This window comes from Aquarana catesbeiana, linkage group LG08, assembly GCF_042186555.1.
Source record: "Aquarana catesbeiana isolate 2022-GZ linkage group LG08, ASM4218655v1, whole genome shotgun sequence".
In the NCBI taxonomy this organism is placed as follows: domain Eukaryota; kingdom Metazoa; phylum Chordata; class Amphibia; order Anura; family Ranidae; genus Aquarana; species Aquarana catesbeiana.
Genome location: NC_133331.1, coordinates 242595868 through 242612515, shown reverse-complemented (window position 1 = coordinate 242612515; position 16648 = coordinate 242595868). Strand labels below are relative to the sequence as shown.

Below are 16648 nucleotides of genomic sequence, written 5' to 3'. Positions count from 1 at the left end.
CTTCTGGACCTTGCCTTATCTACCCCGACTACAAAAACGTGTCATTGACGTCTCAATAAAACGCTTTTGAAGATCCCTTTCACCAATGTTCACTAGTCGCAAAAATTATCACAATATTTTCACCTTAATGAAGGCACGATATCGGAGAAATCCACCCTATGTTTAACCCACAAGGCCTTTTTCAGGGGTGAATGCATCTCTGCAGGCTCGCGCCTGAAGAGAGACTCTGCCCTTCAAAAAATACAGCTACTTGCTCAGCTGCAATCTGCAGAGGCCAATTTACTTTCCCCTATGGTGGATCGCTTGAGATTCGTTGTCTCCCTACAGAACCGTATTAAATCCTTGAACTTGGGTAAGATCTCAAAATCAATGCTATGGGCCAGACAGAAATTTTATGACTATGCTAATAAACCCCATAGGATGTTAGTACAAAGACTCACACCTAGATCTTCCCTCTCTGTTCCTGACTTCCTCGTCCAGACTGCTGGTACCCCTACCTACTGTCCCCATACTATGGCTAGGGTCTTTGAAGACTTATCACAAACTTTACAACAGTGTGGGTACTGACCCTAGTTGCCAGTTTAATCAGAGCAAATTTGATGCATTCTTTGACTCCATCCATCTCCCTACATTGACCTCAACAAATAGATCAGCATTAAATGCCCCTATCACAGCCGAAAAGTTGGCAGACGTCATTCGCCATCTTCCGTCACACAAATCCTCAGGTCCAGGTGGCTTACCATATTCCTACTACAAGACCTTCCTCCCTATTCTAACACCACATATGCTGAATGTCTTTGGATCTTTAATGAAAGGCACAATCCCTCATCCCCAATTTCTACATGCTCATATTGCTGTTATCCCGAAACCCGGAAAAGACCTTACCCTCCCGGATAATTATCGCCCCATTGCATTATTGAAGTCTGAGTATAAAATTTTTACGAAAATTTTTAGCAAAAAGACTTTCCTCATTACTGCCATCCCTAATCCACAGAGACCAGGTTGGATTTGTTCCTACCAGATACGCAGGTGACAACACTAGAAGAACCATAGACCTCATAGATCTCCTCACTAAAACAAATCACCCTGCCTTAGTTTTAAGCCTTGATGCCCAAAAGTCTTTTGACCGTCTAGACTGGCCATTTATGTTCACTACGTTATCCCATTATGGCTTCTTTGGCTCCTTTCTCCAGGCCCTACGAGCATTATACTGTATACCCTCCTCCCAAGTCCAATATGCCTCCCATTTGTCGCAGTCGTTCCCCATACGAAATGGTACCAGGCAGGGTTGACCGCTCTCACCCTTGCTTTTCATTTTATGCTGGGAGCCTCTGGCCGCTGCCATACGCTCCAAGCCTGACATAAGGGGGTTGTGGCTGCGGCAGGAGGAATATAAACTCTCTTTGCTGACGACATACTGCTTATGCTAACACATCCACTTACTACCCTCCCCTCCCTACACAAAACCCTAAACTTATTTGGCGCCCTATCGGGCTTTAAGATGAACTCCTCCAAAACTGAGGCCCTCCCCATAAATATTCCCCAGCCTCTCCTGGACACCCTCCAACGGAACTTCAACTATCATCTGTGCACTCAGAAGCTTAAATACTTGGGAAGCTCCATAACCTCTTCCTTTTCCACCCTCTATCAGACTAATTTCCCCCCACTATTTGTGGAAATAAAGCGCTTACTGAAACACCCTCCTCCTCTATTTGGAAGAATTAATGTATTAAAGATGTCCATTCTTCCCAAACTGCTGTACATGTTTGAGACACTCCCGGTAGCGATCCCGCTTCCCCAATTGAAAATGTTTCAAAGGTCCTTCCTTAATTTTATATGGCACAACACCTCCCATAGGATAGCGGGGTCGGTGGTTCAGTCTTTGAGGTCTAGGGGTGGGTTGGGTGCCCTGGATCTACTAAAGTATTATCATGCCTCTCACCTGCGAGCTGTCATCTCTTGGACATCCTGCTGTGCCCCAAGTAGATGGTCCAAGATTGACCACTCTTATGTTATGGGCACCCTCGGACAGGCATATGCCCCAGTTGAGAAATCTTTGTTTGGCTCCTATGCCCTTTAATTTAAACCATATGGAAAAGATGTGTTGGGAAGTACTCCCTTTCCTCTCCAAGTCCCCTGCTGTTGAATATACTATTTAACCCTGACATTCCAGATAGCCTATCCTACAATCGTATGCTACCCTGGACTGAAGCTGGAGTCTTTCAACTTCGCTATCTGGTACACCCAGTTACCCATACATTTCTATCTTTCTTAAATTTACAGTCCAAATTTCAAATCCCTCTTCTACTCCTATTTACAAATTAAGCATTTCTTCTCCGTTAGATCCCCTGACCTCTTGCCAGCCAAACCTACCAGCTTTGAACTCCTATGCACCCAAGGCCCATAAAACCTCACTTAATTTCATCTATTTACAAATTTCTCCATGAGGCTTTAACAGACTCTAGCCACTCCTATATGAGTAAATGGGTTCGTATCCTTCAGCAAACCATCTCCTTATCAGACTGGGTTAGATTTGGGAATCTTATTCTAAGCCAGGGATATGCAATTAGCGGACCTCTAGCTGTTGCAAAACTACAAGTCCCATCGTGCCTCTGCCTCTGGTTGTCATGCTTGTGGCTGTCAGAGTCTTGCTATGCCTTATGGGACTTGTAGTTCTGCAACAGCTGGAGGTCCGCTAATTGCATATCCCTGTTCTAAGGTATCCCGCTGCGTGTCGCAGAAGGATACAGCTAACAAAATTATAATGTTTTGGTACAGGACTCCTGGTATCTTACACGCCAGAAACCCAGAGGCATCTAGACTGTGCTGGAGATGTGTTGGAGAGATATGCTCCCATTATCATATTTTTTGGGAAAGCCCCCTAATTGTCCCCTTCTGGACTTATGTTCAAACTCTTATACAAGACTTCCTGCATGTAAATATACCCCTAAATCCCTTGCACTACCTATTGGGACTCCCCTTCCCGGGTATTTCAAAGTCTGCACAGAAGCTGATGGCTTTCATACCCCTAGCTGCCAAAAGGGCGATCCTGTGTTGCTGGCTGTCCACCTCCCCTCCTACCAGCTCTCAGCTTTTATCTAATATAGCTGACACTCGTAGGATGGAATACTTGACTGCTACTATTGAAGATTCCTTAGTTCGGTTTAACAAAGTTTGGGTAGCCTGGGATGATTCTATTTACTGTCCAAAAAGACCCCCCCCCCCGAATGAGTCGTTTCTTATGTAAAATCTTATTTTTATGCTGCATAGATGTCTATTCGCATAACTTAACCTTCCATGGTGCTACTACTTCTATCCTTACACTTTTGGTTCTATAGGATAGGTGGTCTGGGAGGAAAGTGGCGCTGCCCTATTGTACACTAAGATATTTAATGGTGGATAAATTGCAACCTATGTTCATTAAAGTAGGTGCTTGTAGGGGCTACCCCCTATGTGCCTAAATATGGTCAAACCTCGACCAATGACCGTATATGTGAAAAACCAAAAAACAAGTGAAAACTAAGGGTTAAACTCCTATCACCCCAGTGTAAAAGAGTGCTTCATATATTCAGATTATCATAAATAATGTGGGAGTGACAAATGATTCTTTAAAAACTAGATACATTAAGAATTAACCCCAGTGTTCAAAAGTATTGTGACACTATGGCGTCCTATAAGGTGCAAAAATTTCCTTACGGGTGAAGAAGTGTGTGTGATGGATATAAAATGTCAGTGCCAGAGGTTACATATATATTGTGAAAATAGAAATTAATTCGGTAACACATATAATTATTAAATTAGAAATCACCCCAAAGTTCAAAACTATTGTGACAATATGGCGCTCTCTCAGGGGCAAACTCCCTTTGAAAAGTGAAAAAATGTGTATAATAAATATAAAGTGTCAGTGCCAAAATCTTTTTGTTATAGTTCCCAGGGGAATTATTGGTATGGCCTCAAATTGAAATTACATTGAGATATAACACATAGCAGGTCGCATGAGAAAAACCTTTTTAGAAATATATATTATAAATGTCAGCAGATGAGTAAGTTTCTCAAAATATGTTGTCCATTTAAAACCCGAAGATGGCTTTAGCCGGATGGTGTAGATAGCAGAGTTCAGTATATATGCAGTTTATCAACCTCAGGAACATAAAGCAGTGACTTCTGTGTGTATTTCAAACGGTGACTTGAAGTGCTCACCCCCCCCGTGCTCCCCCACTCACCAGAAAGAAACACCCCTACAGGGGTACCGAGCGATAGAGTGGGTGCCTTAGGGATGGGTGTTAGTCACTCCGATCCTGCTGCTGTTCCTCTGATCTGTGTGGTCCCTCCAATGGTTCCAGGTTAGGCTGTGCGTTCCAGAAAACCAGGCTCCTCCATCTCTTGCCAACAAATAACTGTTAAACTCTCCAGTCCACCCAGAGAAAGAAAGAACAGGGGCTTCCTTCGTGAAGTATGTCCAGTTTATTGGTGCACATAAACAATACCAGAGTCCATACACATAAATAATAAAGAAGATAGGTAATATTAGCAGCCAGCGCTGTATGCAAGGATGGGACCAGGAACGGGATACGAGCGTGCGTCCCACCTTGCGTTCCAGCCTACCACTTACGGGTATGACGTGTGAGCGTGACTCCGCCTTACGCGTTTCGTCATAAGACGTTTTCAAAGACGGTGTCGACGCCTACGCTTCACACATTAATATAGTCATACGGCTCCCACATCTCCTCCCCATATTATGGTAATATCGCTCGGGGGGTGGGGATGTGATAGAGCCGCTGAGCCTTCCTTGTACACAACAGTATTACATATAGAGCCTTTACAATATTAAACGATATCCAACCTATTACAATCCTTCAACTGCCAATTTTCTCTCCTAGTGTTTACAGTTGTTACAGCCACATATTTAAGGACTAATTGCATTGGACATTATGTCCGAACATTTAATTATGTGGTAATATTGTAGATGAAATTCCACATATCTTAGATGTAGTAATAATATAATTCAATAGGTTGGATACAAAAAATAAAAATTAAAAAATTTAATTATAGGTTGAATATTGTAAGAAAATAAAAATAAAAAATATAAAAATAAAAAATTGCAATTTATTATGAAAAATACATGCGTATCCGAAAAATTAATTAAATCTTAAAAATTAGTTTAAAATGTATGTATGGGAGGACTTTTTACTGTATTAAAAATATATAAAAATGTATGAAATGTAAAAAAATACACAGGTATTTTTAGTATATGACTAATTGCCATTTACCCATAGCGGTCTGAAGGGGAATATAATTTTATATTCAAAAATAGTAAGGTATACTGTTTCTGATACCAGGTACAGTCATACCTATTTACAGTAGGAACAAGATTATCCAGATGGGAGGAGCATTACAGGTTAATAAAAACAAAAATAATATTGAAAAATATATAAGAACAACCAATGTAATAAAGGGGACCATATCCTAAAAAATATCAATCATATGGATAAGTGCCTGTAATATGGGAAAATGAGAATATTCTCATTGTGAACCCAGAGGGAAAGAAAGAAAACTGGGCTTATATCCTGAGGGTGTTTAAGACATCCATTGTCAGTGTGTATATACCTTAAATAAAAACCCTTCCATATGTATTTGTGACTATTTTAGGGGTTGGCTATATAGCAATTTAAGTCTATGTCCAAGTTGAGTCCTTTCGGGGCAAGGGAACCTAGCCGGTAAATCCAGCTGGTTTCATTCCTGGAAATTGAAGTTTCTCTATTTCCCCCACGCCAATGTTCCTGTACTAAATCGATCCCATAGAAGGTGAGTACACTAGGGTCCCTGTGGTGAACCTCGTCGAAATGTCTGGATAGACTATGATTGGGGAACCCCTTTCTTATATTTTTAATATGTTCCCTAATTCGAACAAATAGGGGACGTGTGGTTCTCCCCACATATTGGAAGTGGCAGGGACATTCCACAATGTACGTGACATGTGTACTTCGGCAGGTAATTAGTTGATTAATCTGGTACTCTTTATGGTAATTACCTGCCTAGTGTACTCACCTTCTATGGCAGGGGTCCTCAAACTTTTTAAACAGGGGACCAGTTCCCTGTCCCTCTGACCGTTAGAGGGCCAGTCTACAGTTTAAAAAAAAAAAAAAAAAAAACTATGAACAAATTCCTATACACATTGATAGTGTCGACGCAAATTGTATTCTTTGAACACAGACACTATATTCTGGCATATGAGACCCACAGATCTTTCCTTGTACTGCATGAAAAAGTAATCATAAGTCCATCGTTCTTTGTATATTCTACACTCCGAGTCAATTTTTCTTTTTCTTGACATTGTTTCCAAGGGGTTCCAAATTGCTATTAGTAAAATAGCCCGATGTGCACACACACTGACTGGTGAGACATTGTTTGGCACAGTAATGCTGTGAGGGGGGCCTTGCACTGATAGTGAGGCGGGCACTGATTGGGCTGTGTTGGCGAGCATTGATGGGCAGTGCAGTCTGCATGTCTCTGTGTGGGCAAAGTTATTGCTAGTATATTGTTTTTGTAGCGCTATATATATATATATATATATATTATATATATATATATATATATATATAGCGCTACAAAAACAATATACTAGCAATAACTTTGCCCACACAGAGACATGCAGACTGCACTGCCCATCAATGCTCGCCAACACAGCCCAATCAGTGCCCGCCTCACTATCAGTGCAAGCCCCCCCCCCACCATCATTGCAAGCCCCCCTCACAGCCTTACTGTGCCAAACAATGTCTCACCAGTCAGTGTGTGTGCACATCGGGCTATTTTACTAATAGCAATTTGGAACCCCTTGGAAACAATGTCAAGAAAAAGAAAAATTGACTCGGAGTGTAGGATATACAAAGAACGATGGACTTATGATTACTTTTTAATGCAGTACAAGGAAAGATCTGTGGGTCTCATATGCCAGAATATAGTGTCTGTGTTCAAAGAATACAATTTGCGTTGACACTATCAATGTGTATAGGAATTTGTTCATAGTTTTTTTTTTTTTTTTTTTTAAACTGTAGACTGGCCCTCTAACGGTCAGAGGGACAGGGAAATGGTCCCCTGTTTAAAAAGTTTGAGGACCCCTGCCATAGAAGGTGAGTACACTAGGCAGGTAATTACCATAAAGAGTACCAGATTAATCAACTAATTACCTGCCGAAGTACACATGTCACGTACATTGTGGAATGTCCCTGCCACTTCCAATATGTGGGGAGAACCACACGTCCCCTATTTGTTCGAATTAGGGAACATATTAAAAATATAAGAAAGGGGTTCCCCAATCATAGTCTATCCAGACATTTCGACGAGGTTCACCACAGGGACCCTAGTGTACTCACCTTCTATGGGATCGATTTAGTACAGGAACATTGGCGTGGGGGAAATAGAGAAACTTCAATTTCCAGGAATGAAACCAGCTGGATTTACCGGCTAGGTTCCCTTGCCCCGAAAGGACTCAACTTGGACATAGACTTAAATTGCTATATAGCCAACCCCTAAAATAGTCACAAATACATATGGAAGGGTTTTTATTTAAGGTATATACACACTGACAATGGATGTCTTAAACACCCTCAGGATATAAGCCCAGTTTTCTTTCTTTCCCTCTGGGTTCACAATGAGAATATTCTCATTTTCCCATATTACAGGCACTTATCCATATGATTGATAGTTTTTAGGATATGGTCCCCTTTATTACATTGGTTGTTCTTATATATTTTTCAATATTATTTTTGTTTTTATTAACCTGTAATGCTCCTCCCATCTGGATAATCTTGTTCCTACTGTAAATAGGTATGACTGTACCTGGTATCAGAAACAGTATACCTTACTATTTTTGAATATAAAATTATATTCCCCTTCAGACCGCTATGGGTAAATGGCAATTAGTCATATACTAAAAATACCTGTGTATTTTTTTACATTTGATACATTTTTATATATTTTTAATACAGTAAAAAGTCCTCCCATACATACATTTTAAACTAATTTTTAAGATTTAATTAATTTTTCGGATACGCATGTATTTTTCATAATAAATTCAATTTTTTATTATTTTTATATTTCTTATTTTTTTATTTTTATTTTCTTACAATATTCAACCTATAATTACATTTTTTAACTTTTAATTTTTATTTTTTGTATCCAACCTATTGAATTATATTATTACTACATCTAGGATATGTGGAATTTCATCTACAATATTACCACATAATTAAATGTTCGGACATAATGTCCAATGCAATTAGTCCTTAAATATGTGGCTGTAACAACTGTAAACACTAGGAGAGAAAATTGGCAGTTGAAGGATTGTAATAGATTGGATATCGTTTAATATTGTAAAGGCTCTGTATGTAATACTGTTGTGTACAAGGAAGGCTCAGCGGCTCTATCACATCCCCACCCCCCGAGCGATATTACCATAATATGGGGAGGAGATGTGGGAGCCGTATGACTATATTAATGTGTGAAGCGTAGGCGTCGACACCGTCTTTGAAAACGTCTTATGACGAAACGCGTAAGGCGGAGTCACGCTCACACGTCATACCCGTAAGTGGTAGGCTGGAACGCAAGGTGGGACGCACGCTCGTATCCCGTTTCTGGTCCCATCCTTGCATACAGCGCTGGCTGCTAATATTACCTATCTTCTTTATTAGTTATGTGTATGGACTCTGTTATTGTTTATGTGCACCAATAAACTGGACATACTTCACGAAGGAAGCCCCTGTTCTTTCTTTCTCTGGGTGGACTGTAGAGTTTAACAGTTATTTGTTGGCAAGCGGTGGAGGAGCCTGGTTTTCTGGAACGCACAGCCTAACCTGGAACCATTGGAGGGACCACACAGATCAGAGGAACAGCAGCAGGATCGGAGTGACTAACACCCATCCCTAAGGCACCCACTCTATCGCTCGGTACCCCTGTAGGGGTGTTTCTTTCTGGTGAGTGGGGGAGCACGGGGGGGGGGTGAGCACTTCAAGTCACCGTTTGAAATACACACAGAAGTCACTGCTTTATGTTCCTGAGGTTGATAAACTGCATATATACTGAACTCTGCTATCTACACCATCCGGCTAAAGCCATCTTCGGGTTTTAAATGGACAACATATTTTGAGAAACTTACTCATCTGCTGACATTTATAATATATATTTCTAAAAAGGTTTTTCTCATGATTCTCATGCGACCTGCTATGTGTTGTATCTCAATGTAATTTCAATTTGAGGCCATACCAATAATTCCCCTGGGAACTATAACAAAAAGATTTTGGCACTGACACTTTATATTTATTATACACATTTTTTCACTTTTGAAAGGGAGTTTGCCCCTGAGAGAGCGCCATATTGTCACAATAGTTTTGAACTTTGGGGTGATTTCTAATTTAATAATTATATGTGTTACCGAATTAATTTCTATTTTCACAATATATATGTAACCTCTGGCACTGACACTTTATATCCATCACACACACTTCTTCACCCATAAGGAAATTTTTGCACCTTATAGGACGCCATAGTGTCACAATACTTTTGAACACTGGGGTTAATTCTTAATTTATCTAGTTTTTAAAGAATCATTTGTCACTCCCACATTATTTATGATAATCTGAATATATGAAGCACTCTTTTACACTGGGGTGATAGGAGTTTAACCCTTAGTTTTCACTTGTTTTTTGGTTTTTCACAAATACGGTCATTGGTCGAGGTTTGACCATATTTAGGCACATAGGGGGTAGCCCCTACAAGCACCTACTTTAATGAACATAGGTTGCAATTTATCCACCATTAAATATCTTATTGTACAATAGGGCAGCGCCACTTTTCTCCCAGACCACCTATCCTATCTATGCAATTAGACCCCTTGGGGAACTAATTAGGGAGAGGTTGCAGCTCGTATATTGTCCCAAGCGCGGATTTATTTATTTACACTTTTGGTTCTATGTTTATTTTTGTCTCTACTACTATATTTTATATATTCATTCATTTTTTAAATTTTTTCTACTCTCCTTCTTTCTTATCTATTAAAACAAATCCAGACAGGCCATACTGGCTTGTTGCGTTATCTTGCAATGTTCTTTGATAATATGTTATACTTTGATTCTACAGTTCAGTTAGACGGATGTCTCCAAATGACAGTTTCTTTCTTTTAAAGCTGTCTGAATGTAACTTTAATGTTTATGTTCCTCTTACTGTGCATGTTTTTGACAATGTTTTGTCACCTCTGTATGACCCAAAAACTCTCATATACAATAAAAAAAAAAAAAAAAAAAAAAGATATCCAAAGCCTTGAATATGCCAGTCAGTACTGTTTAACCACTTATTAAGAAGTGTAAAATTAGGGATTCTTTTGATACCAAGCCAAGGTCAGGTAGACCAATTAAGATTGCGACAACTGGCGGAAGAATTGCTCAGGATACAAAGAAAAACCCACAGGTAACTGCAGGAGAAATACAGGCTGCTCTCCAAAAAGACAGTGTGGTTTTTAAGAAGCACAATTCAACGATACTTGAACAAAAAAGAGCTGCATGGTTGAGCTGCCAGAAGGAAGCCTTTACTGCGCCAATGCCACAAAAAAAAAAGCCAATGAGGCATGTCAAGGTGTTGAGCATATTGTAACCAGGCTTTTTTGTGAAACTTGTACAGTAAAGGCTTCTTTCCGGCAACTTGACCATGCAGCTCTTTTTTGTTCAAGTGTCTTCGTATTGTGCTCCTTAAAAACAACCACACCGTCTTTTTCCAGAGCAGCCTGTATTTCTCCTGAGGTTACCTGTGGGTTTTTCTTTGTATCCCAGTTTCTGTGGCAGTTGTGGCTGAAATATTTTTTGATCTACCTGACCTTGGCTTGGTATCAAGAGATCCCCAAATTTTACACTTCTTATTAATTGAACAGTACTGACTGGCATATTCAAGGCTTTGGATATCTTTTTATATCCTTTTCCATCATTGTAAAGTGTCATTACCTTGTTACGTAGGTCTTTTGACTGTTCTTTTCTACCTCCTCATGGCTCAGTGTCTGGCCTGCTTAGTGCATCCATGTGAGAGCTAACAAACTTATTGACTATTTATACACAGACTAATTGTGATTTAAAAAGCAACAAAGGTGGGAAATTAACCTTTAATTGCCATTTTAGTCTGTGTGCCAGCTTCTGTGTCTGTACCAAGGCCAAACATTCCAGGCTATGTGAACTTTTTATCAGGGCCATGTGGGTGATTTCTGTTATGATTAAAAAAGGATCCAAAATAAATATGTGATAATAAATGGCTTCATGTGATTGCTATCCTTAACCACTTGCCAACCGCCGTATATACGTCGGCAGAATGGCACGGCTGGGCAAATGGGCATACCTGTACATCCCTTTGAATTTGCCGCCGTGTGGTCGCGTGTGCGCGACCCTGCCGCGAGTAGGATCATGGGTCCCGCGGACTCGATGTATGTGGGGATACCCGTGATCGTCTCATGGAGAGGAAGAACGGGGAGATGCTAATGTAAACAAGCATCTCCCTGTTCTGCCTAGTGACACTGTCACTGATCATAGTGTCACTCGGAGCCATGCCCCCTAACAGTTAGAATCACTCCCTAGGACACACTTAACCCCTTCCTAGCCAGCTAGTGGTTAACCCCTTCACGGCCAGTGTCATTTTTACAGTAATCAGTGCAATTTTATAGCTGTAAAAATGACAATGGTCCCAAAAATGTGTCAAAATTGTCTGATGTGTCCGCCATAACGTTGCAGTCCCGCTAAAAATCGCAGATCGCCGCCGTTACTAGTAAAAAAAAATTAATAAGAATACCATAAAAAACGAACCCCTATTTTGTAGACGCTATAACTTTTGCGCAAACCAAACGCTTATTGTGATTTTTTTTTACCAAAAATATGTAGAAGAATACGTATCGGCCTAAACTGAGGAAAAAAAAAAAAATATATATATATTTTTGGGGGATATTATAGCAATAAGTAAAAAATAATGCGTTTTTTTCAAAATTGTCGCTCTATTTTTGTTTATAGTGCAAAAAATAAAAACCGCAGAGGTGATCAAATACCACCAAAAGAAAGCTCTATTTGTGGGAAAAAAAGGACGTCAATTTTGTTTGGGAGCCACATCGCATGACCGCGCAATTGTCAGTTAAAGCGACGCAGCGCAGAATCGCAAAAAGTGCTCCGGTCTTTGGCCAGTCAAATGGTCCGGGGCTTAAGTGGTTAAATAAAAAATAATTTTTTTGGCATGGTCATTTTCAATATTAATGCCAAAATTTTACAATTTTTGCCAGGGTATGCAAACTTTTGAGCATGAATGAATATATATATATACATATATATACACACATACATATATATATATATACACACATACATACATATATATATATATATACACACATACATACACACACATAGTTTTTTTTAATATTTATTTTACAATATAAGTCATACCTGATAACCTTCTTCCAGTTGAAGAGTTTTGAAGTTCTTTAGTTTACGCAAGTCCCACAGTTTGACACTGGAATCATCAGCAGCAGTTGCCAAATAATACCCATTTTCTGAAAAAGCCACGCATGATATAGGACCAGAATGACCAGGAAAATTTGCAACATTAGAGCGTTCCTGCAAAAAAAAAAAAAAAAAAAAAAATACCGTACACAGTCTCTACTTATTTTATTATAAAACTACAAAACAATTACCACAAACTTGCAAAATTAGCAATGGCATTATATCAAAGTCATTACTTTTTATCAACTTATGTACAGAGTGTTTTCTCAGCAACCCTGAACACCTTTTTCCCTGGCAGAAGAAAAGTTGCTTAAAAAAATGCACCTAAAGCCGCATTTTTCTTTTTACAAAACAGAAGGTTCCTTGAAACATAGGCATGATTACAAAATCACGATGGAAATAAAGTAATATGAGATACATTGACAATAAGTGCGGAGTATAGTCATCAAAATAGGGCATATACAAAGACAGGGCATATACAAAGACAGGATGTGATATAAAAATCCAACAGCAGCTTTGCCCGTTCACTAATAACAATAAAGAATTACTGTGAGAGAGTATAGCAGTCACTCCAACAGATAGAAAGGGTATATGGGGAGGGACAAACTCCCTATGCAGTCCATGGTTGCCACACCCTATCAAACTTCTTAGGGCAATTCCTATTGTAGCGCCCACCAGTTTGGGCGAGTGCTACAATAGTGAGTTTAGCGTTAAAATAGGCTAAATTTCCCAGAATCTCACTCTGCAGTGTATTCTGGTGGGGTTTGATTGCTGGGGAGGTTTAATAGTGTAGAGGAGGGTGTGACCCCCTGCACTCTGCTTGAACAGTTTCCTCTGTTTTCTGGGGGTTGGCCTAGAGGACAGAAGGAATACGAGTGTGAGTGACAGGTAGCTTTTGGGAAGACGCCTCTGGACCAATGGTTAATTTGTTGTGACAGGGGCGGGACTTGGTTAAAAGGCCTGGTCACATGCTTCCCGGGGCTCTGGTTCTTGTTCTGCATGGGAAGTGAGAGGAGTCTGACGTAGGATTTGTGACAAGAGGCTTCCACATGTGCTCTTCCCCCTGGGGGGGGGACCTGTGCTCGGTGTGGATATGGATGGGTGGAGAAGAGACCCAGGAGACAGAATTAAGGCACGGACAAAGCACTGCTTCTCTTCCTAAGTGTGAGGAGAGGAACTGTACTGCCATGCTGATGGAGAGGAACTGAAGTACTTCTTCCAAATGCTGCCAATACTGACATCCAGGATTGGGTGAGGATCTTCCGTGTGCGACATGGATCATACCTCAGGAACACAAGTGAGTAACCCAAAGGGAACCAGTACCTATGAGAGACTTTACAGGGATCGGTGTGCGGGTGCCAGGGTAAGTGAGCTGGGCATTATAGCACTGATACCCTTGGGGAATCCAGAAGTCATCTTCTGAATGTTATCTGTGTGATCATTCAAGAAGCTAGAATCATGGGTGCTGTGAAGTCGAAAAGTGGTAGTCAAAAGGAAGAAGGAAACACGCTTTGCACTGAAAGTATTGATATCAGATGGAAGTCTACTAATAGGGGCTTACCTTTTATAAATCTGAATGCGCTGAACTATTATTCATTATTCACTTGCACTGGAAGTGGTGGTAAAGAGGAAGAAGGAAACATGCACAGCACAAGGGAATGTTATGCAATAGGAGGTCTACTTCTACTACTTGGGGATTATGTAATCCGAGGATAATCTTGTGTTGCATATCATCTAACCCTGCTGAGAGTTATTCAGAGTGACTTTTCAGTATAGTGCTGCATTGTTTAAAATTACTCTTTCAACATGATGCTGCCTTTCACATGGAATCCACAATAAACTTGTATATAGTTCACTTTCATTGAACTGTCTGTGTGTTCTATATGGTTGAGGAGTAGGGGTGATGGAACCAGCTCCAGGGTAGAACGAACTAACAGCCGATCCTATGGGAGTAGGGCGCTTCACTATTAATACATATCAATTTATACATAGGGAGAGCTGCATTAATAGACTTTTCACAGGAGGCTACGGAGGTGGGAATTCCACTTGATAATGACTTCTCTTAGCATAATATAACAAGTAAGAAATTAAATATTTAGTACATCGGGCCTTTGGTCGCCATCTTGGATACCTAGGAGAATCAATTCAGAAGTAGTCGGAAGGGCCAGCTGGAGACGAACATTCATGAGTTCAACCACCTCTCCCAAGAAACAAGCTACCCCTGAACAGCTCCAGAACATAGGAAGATATGTACCAACATCTCCCCCACAGCGGGTACATTCCGGAGAGCTCCGGGGATATACTCTATGTAGTCGCTGAGGAGTGTAGTACAACCTGTGCAAAAATTTAGTTTGGAAGAGAAAAATCATCCAGCCAGGCAATTAAAATTTGGCCCTAAGTAATGCAGAAGAAAGTGTACCTGCTATGAATATGTCACGCAAAGTCTTAATCCCATATCTAGCCCAGAGCTGAGGGTCAGGAATAGGGCAAAGATGCAAGAGATTTGTGCTTCCCCACAGCGGGTTAAAGGGAGACCATCTATTGAGTTTGTGGAATCTGCTCCTAGCTACCGCCCAGACTCTAAGGGTGGTCTTAGTGGGACATGGCAAGATGGGATAGGTCCGGGGACCCCGGTACACTACATTTCCTAGCTCCTGGAGGGAACCCAACATACCTCAAGGCACACTGCTGCATTAGCGCGGGAAAGTGTATACCACCAGTGACCAAGACAGCCACCCAAAAATAAACCCGGAGATCCGGTAGCGCCAATCCACCACACCAGGAGAATTAAGGTCGACCTTGCTAATTCCCTGCCCCCCCCCCCCCCCCCCCAAGTGAAAGTCCCCATACAACGATCTACATCCTTAAAGGAAGAATTGGGCATTCAGGTTACAGAAAACAAAGAAATTTGGTAAGAAAAATAATTTTCAGAAGGTTTATACGTCCCATAAGATTCAATGATAGAGAAGTCCACAAGGCATACCTCTCATGAAATTGGGACAACACTAAGTTCAGAGAAACTTGCCGGGTGCCTCCGAACCTGGATGCCCAAATAAAAGGATTTTTGACTTGCCATAAAATCCGTTTCTCTGAGTTCATTGACAGACACAGCCTTCTTTATTCAGAACCATAGGGTTATATCGCCCCCTACAGGAGTAGGACACTAGGCAGAAAAAAGACTTGGCTACGCCTATGGGCAGTCCTAGGTGATATACACCCCCCTCTCTGCAATAGGCCTTCCATTATGCAACAAACAGTACTAGAAGTATTAACTCCATAGAGGGGAGGGTGCTGTGTCTGAATGAACCATTTTCTCATTCGTTCACTGACAGACACAGCCTTCTTTATTCAGAACCATAGGGATGTCCCAAAGCAGTGCCAAACATGAGGGGTGGGGCAGCCAACAAAAAAACAGGCCAACCAGAGACAACTTGGAGCTCAGTGAGAACAACTGGAGCTCAACCTGAACATTTAAAAAAAAAAAAAAAAAAAAAAAAAAAAAACATTTACGAGGGAAAAACCCGCTAGACCGCAGAACCTTGCGGCCAAAAAGAACCATCCGCAGATGCCAGCACATCCACCCTGTAAAATTTTGTGAAAGTATGCACCGACGACCAGGTGGCCGCCTTGCAAACTTGCGTCACTGACACCTGATGACGGAAGGCCCAGGAGGCACTCAGCGCCCGAGTAGAGTGCAGCTTCACCAGGAAGGAAGGAACCTGACCCTTGATAGAAAAGGCCTGAGTCACCGTCTGTCTGATCCATCTAGAAATGGTCACAGAGGAAGCAGATAGCCCCTTCTTTGGTCCGTCCGTGATCATGAACCCGTACCACATCCAAGGTGTGCAAGGCAAATTCCCTCAGATGTTGCAGCCTGGGACACAGAGAAGGCAACACAATGTCTTCATTTAAATAGAAATCAGAGACAACCTTTGGAAGGAATGAAGGACAAGGACGAAGCACCACCTTGTCCTTATGAATCACCAGGTAGGGCGTGCGACAGGATAGCGCCGACTGACACCCTGCGAGCAGAAGTAATAGCCATCAAGAAGGCCACCTTCTGTGATAGCGTGAGCAGGGGAATTTCTGGAATATTTTCAAATGGAGGCTTCTGTAGAACCCTTGGGCCA

General features: G+C 41.1%; 1 protein-coding gene across 1 annotated transcript in view; it reads right to left on the bottom strand.

The window, feature by feature from the left end:
* PRPF19 (pre-mRNA processing factor 19) overlaps positions 1–16648 on the bottom strand; it is a 498552-nt gene that overhangs the window by 59182 nt on the left and 422722 nt on the right. Inside the window, exon 14 of the mRNA XM_073596965.1 lies at positions 12462–12632. Within this exon, the coding sequence (XP_073453066.1) occupies positions 12462–12632 (171 nt within the window). The remainder of the gene's footprint in view (positions 1–12461; positions 12633–16648) is intronic.